This window comes from Rhincodon typus, chromosome 19 (assembly GCF_021869965.1).
Source record: "Rhincodon typus isolate 14 chromosome 19, sRhiTyp1.1, whole genome shotgun sequence".
In the NCBI taxonomy this organism is placed as follows: domain Eukaryota; kingdom Metazoa; phylum Chordata; class Chondrichthyes; order Orectolobiformes; family Rhincodontidae; genus Rhincodon; species Rhincodon typus.
In genome coordinates, this window is record NC_063350.1 from 26,300,356 (window position 1) to 26,306,629 (window position 6,274).

The 6,274-nt window shown below is 39.7% G+C and overlaps 1 protein-coding gene across 2 annotated transcripts in view; it reads left to right on the forward strand.

Moving 5' to 3' along the window:
* The window catches only part of LOC109928564 (peroxidasin homolog), a 180,858-nt gene that overhangs the window by 100,712 nt on the left and 73,872 nt on the right, over positions 1–6,274 (forward strand). For both annotated transcript variants that reach the window (XR_007264204.1, XM_048608476.1), the window contains exon 3: positions 4,239–4,310. Coding sequence is in view for 1 of the 2 variants with exons in the window: in XM_048608476.1 (XP_048464433.1) it covers positions 4,239–4,310 (72 nt within the window). In the remaining variant the exon portion in view is untranslated. The remainder of the gene's footprint in view (positions 1–4,238; positions 4,311–6,274) is intronic.

Sequence of the window (6,274 nt, forward strand, 5' to 3'; positions counted from 1 at the left end):
TCCAGTGAGCTGTCTTTGCTGTTTCTCTGGTCATTTATAAACAGGAGAGGAAGTGCTCAGGTTTGCAGGTGATTGAAACAATGTTAGAATAGTGATATATTTTTCTCCGATATGGGGTTCTCCACAATATAGTCCTGGCAAGTCTTCTACAATATGCATTTACACAATATTGGTAGTATCTCTGGATTTCGTAGCATGACATTTCTACAAAAACTACAACAATGACACCTTAATACTGGTCTGGCTGTTGAGAACACAGCTCTTAAGTTAAAAATGTATTTGCAGAAATCATTCTCAAAAGCTTGGGATGAAGCTGATTCAGATTTTAAATACTGTGAAGAATGCTGAAATGTAGAACCCTGCTCTGTACCCTCCTCAACCAGCTCTTGTCTGGGATTCTTTTTCAGAAATATATTTTATTCATAACATTTGTAAAAGGGTCACAAAACATTTCAACTTGAATATTCGCAAGAAAATTCAACTTGGCAACGTTTTTTCTATTTCAGGTATATAGAGCCCAAAGACTAAATATTTCAACTTATAAACTGCAAAAATGCAATAGATATAAATTTTTTCTTTGCCCATCATATTCCCCTCTGATGTGCCTCAGGTACGTTTTTAATACCCATGATTTCCAATGTACAATGTTGTATTTTATACACAGTTTAGGGGTTCTACATTTCCAGCCCCTCATGCATCATGGCTTAAAGGGTTTAAGCAATGAGCTTTTCCTATTGTTCTTTGGGAAATTCTATTAGCAACCATACCTTCAACTATGAATGCTTCAAGGTCAAGCGTTCAGGGGTATTGGAAGTGTGCATCATTTTGCACAGACTTGTCTTTTGCAAACATTTCTATAAACTGCTTCAAAAGATATTCTGCCTGTTTCATTTGAATGATCATGGAAGTAAGCAGCATGCTGTGGTCTATACTTTGGAAATGAATTAGCAGTGTACTATGTTTAATTCTGTGGTTGATTGATGGCCAAATGCATTGCCACAAAAAAGAACAGTCTCAAAAGCAGCTGCATGTTCAAAACTACATTTGTTAATAATGTTAGCATTCACATGACAGAAGCCAGCAAACATGAATAGCTACAAAAAAAATATGGATTTCAAGTTCTAGAATCCTTTTCATAAAATCCATATAAATTTATAGAGACTGTTGTGATCCAGTGGGGTAACTTCTTTATAACTTCTACTTCACACTAACTGGAACCAATCCAAAATGAACATGATTTAACAGACAAAACGATACTTCAAATGAGAAGGTAATTTAAACATAAAATCATTGATAAAACAAAGATGCGTCTTACACAACCACAAGCACCCATATCACTGCCCATGTAAAAATATGAAATCTGTCTTTCCAAGTCAGTTCATTCAGCCCTATCATCTGAAGTTGTGGGTAATGTCAACCAAGAACACCTTCATCTTGGTCAGCCTTGATAATGTAACTTTCCTGATTTCCTTTCCAACTGACCAATCAACAATACTTGTCCACCATCTGGACTCTGATACAGCCTGCCAGCTGTTTCACATGCCTGAGCTACTCAAATTGCTTTTCAGGATTCTGTCTGCAAGCTTCCAGATAATTCAAAAATGCTTGAACCGGTATGGTGGAGGGAGAATCCTTGATGAAGGAGCTGAGGATGATTGGGCCTAAGATAATACCCTGACAAACTCCACAGATGTCCTGTGGCTGGGATAATTGATTTCCAATAATCACAATCGGTTGACTGCTGCCTTGATGTTAAGAGTTAGTCTCTCTCTGGATCTGAGTTCTTTCTTTCCATTGTTGAATCAAGGCTGTAATAAGGATAAGTTCTGAGTGGATCTTGTGGAACATAAACTTCACATCAGTGAGCACATTACGGTTGATTAAGAGTTGCTTGATAGCACTGTCAGTGATAACTTCCATCATTTTGATGATTGAGATTATACTGATGTGGAGCTAATAGGCCAGGTTGGATTTGTCCTGCCTGTTGTAGATGGGATGTAACCGGAAAATTTTCCACATTACTAGATAGATGTCAACGTTGTGCTTGCACTGGAATGGCTTGGCTATGAGCACAGCTAGTTCTAGTATAAATATCTTCAGTATTGTTGCTGGAATGTTGCCAGGTTCTCATCCTTTCTCGTATTCAGTGACTAGCCATTTCTTGGTATCAAGTGGAATGAATCAAATTGGTTGAATGTTGGCATCAGTGATGCTTGAAAGCTCAGGAGGAAACAGATGGGTCTTCAACCAGGCACTTCTGACTGAAGATGTTAGTAAATACATCAGCCTTTTCTTTGCAATGATGTGCTGGACTCCCCCATTGTTGAGAATCGGAATGTTTGTGGAGCTGCCTACTCCAGTGAGTTGTTTAATTATTCACTACCGTTCACAACTGAATGTTACAGAATTACAGAGCTTAGATTCAATCTCTTGGTTGTAGGGACTGTGTATTACATGCTGCTTTGGCATGCAAGTAATCCTGTGTTGTAACTTAAGGTGAACTCCTTGTTTTGAGGTATGGCTATTGCTACTCCTGGCATGCCCTCCTGCACTCTTCATTGCACCATGGTTAATATCCTGGCTTAATGGTAGAGTGGGGAATGTGCCATGAAGTTAAAAATTGTGGTTGAGTATAATGCTGCTGCTGCTGCTGGCTCGCAGTGCCTCATGGTTGCCCAGTCTTGATTTACTAAATCTGTTAGAAATCTATCCCATTCAGCACATGGAGTATATCCTTCATATGAAGACAGGGTTTCATCTCCACCAGGACTATGTGGTGATCACTCCTACTGATACTGTCAAGGACAGATGCAACTATCACAGGTAGACTGGTGAGGATGAGGCCATGTACGTTTTTCCCCCTGTTCGCACATTCATCTCATGCTGCAGGCCTGGTCCAGGAGTTATGTCCTTTAGGGCTCTGCCAGCTCAGTCAGCAGTGGTGCCATTGAGTCACTTTTGGTAATGGTGCCCCTTGCAGATTACATTCTGGCCTCCTGCCACCCTCCAAGTAATGATCAACATCGGGAGAATAGATTCATCAGACATCAGTGGCCATAGGTAATAATCAGCCGGAGATTTTCTTGCCCATGTTTGACCTGATACCATGAGACTTCATGGGGTCTGGAATCAATGTTGAGGACTTCCAAGGCAATGCCCTCCTGCCTTGGATGCCACTATGTTCCCCCTTCCTGGTAGTTTTGTCCAGGGGATGGGATAGGACATATGCAGGGAGAGTGATGGTGTTGCTTGGGACATTGTTTCCATGGTTCCATGAGAGTGACAGGCTGTTGTTTAACTAGTCTTATAGACAGATCTCCCAATTTTGGCACAAGCCCCCAGCTGATTAGTAAGGAGGACAATGTAGAGTCGATAGGATTGTGTATGCTGTTCCCTTGGTTGATGTGGGTGGTATCTCTAGTTTCATTCCTTTTATCAGCCATTTGAATAGAATCCAAATGGCTAGCTAGACCATTTTAGAGATATTTAAGAGTCAACCATATTGCCATGGATGTGGAGTCATCTGTGGGCCAGGCTAGGATGTCAGATTTTCCTAGCCTGAAGGACATTACTGAACCAAATGGGTTTTTGGAGCAATCAACAATAGTTTCAGGGTCTCCGTATAATAGCTTAAATTTCAGATTTATTCAATGAACCCATTTTTCCAGAGAATTAGCACGTGTCTCTGGATAACTAGTCAAGTGACAGTAGAAGCAGTCTCAATATGTTTGTGCACCAGGCGGTTTAGCCTTTCATGGTAAGCTGTTGCTGACGTCTGCAGTCTCCTCGAACAAGACATCCTTCCTCAGTGGACCAGGTGGGCACATATTGCTGGTCATTGCTAGTTGTATACCTGCCCCTCTAGTTCTGTACCAATCACTGAAGTTTTGTTCTCTCTCTGGCAAGGGGAGATTGCAGAGAACTGAGGATGGGCTACATGAAGTCTTTGAACCCGGACAATCCACCTCTTATTGCCCAAACAATTCTGACCTATATTAATATTTTTTATTCATTAGTTTGCCTTGTTTGAACTCTGGAAATTTTAAATTTCTGTTCTGTATATGTGCCCTATTGATGGATAAATTTTGTTAGAACAGAATAACATTCCGATCCATCATTTGAGACAGTTCCCCTTACTTTATCTTCAAATAGTTTTCAAAAGTAAAATCCAGTCTTTGAAGTGCATTCAAACTGAACCATTTTTAATGATATAAATGTACTGATTTTTTTCTCTGCAGGCTGCTCAACAATAACCAAATTAAAGGGATTCCACGGCGGGCCTTCGAGGAGTTGGAAAATCTGAAGTATCTGTGAGTTGACATTTAAAGCACCTAGACATACTTGCTGTGGGTTGCATCTTGTATTAGAAAGCAGCTGTGCATAAATATTCTTGTGGCGTGGGATAAAATTAACAGATACCTGTTTGTAGCACAATAATAGTGATCTCAATATCAAACTCATAACTTGGTGTTTGCTTCACAGACATGGTATCCATGTGCTCATTAACTGTGGGTAACATGAAACAGCTACTTCATTGGGCAGCCAAACACAAACATGATACAGACATGTATCTTGTTATTAAATGTTGCCAAACACACTGCAAACTCCAGATTTATTTTGTTTTCTTTAAGCTTGAAAATGTAAGTGTTTAAGGAATGCTTATAATAGTGTTTGAGACAGAGTCCTCAACTCAGTACAATATATAACTAACCATTAATGTTAATGAGTTTATTTTATACATGGTAAAACTAAAACAAGCCTCCTCAATATTTTCACACATGCTGTCGGAAAAACAGGGACCCACTGCAAATGCCTCCAACTGAATTGCAGTTGAAGACTTCGGACAGTTCCGATGTGCTTACCTGGATGGTTACCCATAGATAAAACAACTCTAATTGAAGTCTTGGATAACTACAGAATTCACATCTGTATTGATATCACTGACCACGCTGACAAAATCAGCTGATCGCTCACCCCTACTACCTGACTTTCACCACTTACCTACCACCTCTTCCAAAGAAATGCCATATTGGGTTTGAAACATTAACTCTGTTTTTTCTCTCTCTGTGGATGTTGCCAGACCTGCTGAGTTTTTCCAGCACTTTCTGTTTTATTTCTGATGGTGGTTCACCCACTTGCCAGCCTATCCACTGACGATCTCCCCCACATACTGCCTGACCCACCTAAAACCTTACGCAACTACCATGCTATGCACCTATCATCTGAACTAACATACACCATGCCCATTCACACATTTTATCCATTCATTCATTCACTACCATTCAAAATGGATGCATATCGTACATCTCTGAGCAACAACCCCTGTGCTTCTATATACAAGAGTGAAGGAGAATACAATTCATACCCATCATGTGAATGTACCCCTCAACTGGTCTACAACTGACTTAAAGTAGACATATTCACAATGGGAAAGGAATGAGGAGACATACACCAGTTTGATGTGTTGGGGCTTAGGAAGTGCGAGCATAAACTGTTTAACAAAATGAGGAATTCATGTCCATGACTTGTTAATTCCTGCAGGGATCAAAATTCTGTCAGTTTTGGGTGAAGGGAGAAGTTGAGAAGAGCAATGCCAGTGTGAAATTTGAGAGGAAATTAATCTAAGATTCTTATCACTGTTACTGTGGGGGCAACAATTAGAAAGGTTATTGTGAACTGCAGAAAGTGGCAGTATAATTTCAGAGAACAGTATGTCTCTGTTATTTTGACAGTCATAGACATAATTTTAAATTCCATTTAGTAGCAGAGATAAAAGTCTCTAATGTGTCCTCAAGAAATAAGAGAATATCACCCATATTTCTGCTGTGAGTATAATGGTAATTGTACCTGCAGTTAAAACTAGACTAGGCTATGCCCCACTCTTCTCAGAATGTAACATACACAGGCATATTTTTTGAGTTGTAAATCTTCTGAGGCCATCACTTTTTGCTAATTTTCCAATTTGATCCGGGTATACTTGGACGTTAAGACATAAAGTGCCAAGAAATGACTCAAACTAGCATACATTACCATTTGTGCCAGACCACCACCTAAATGTTTGAAAATGCAATTAGAAATCAGATTGGGAATTTATGACACACTCCACAGGGATGTAGGTAGAGTGTAATTCTGATGAAATCTATGGTTATCTAATTAACGAGTGGAATGAATCTCCATGGATCTATCTGTTTCAGGTTTCAATTTCACTTGTTTTAAGATCTGTGTGAGTGTGAGTGTGAGTGTGTGTGAGTGTGAGTGTGTGTGAGTGTGAGTG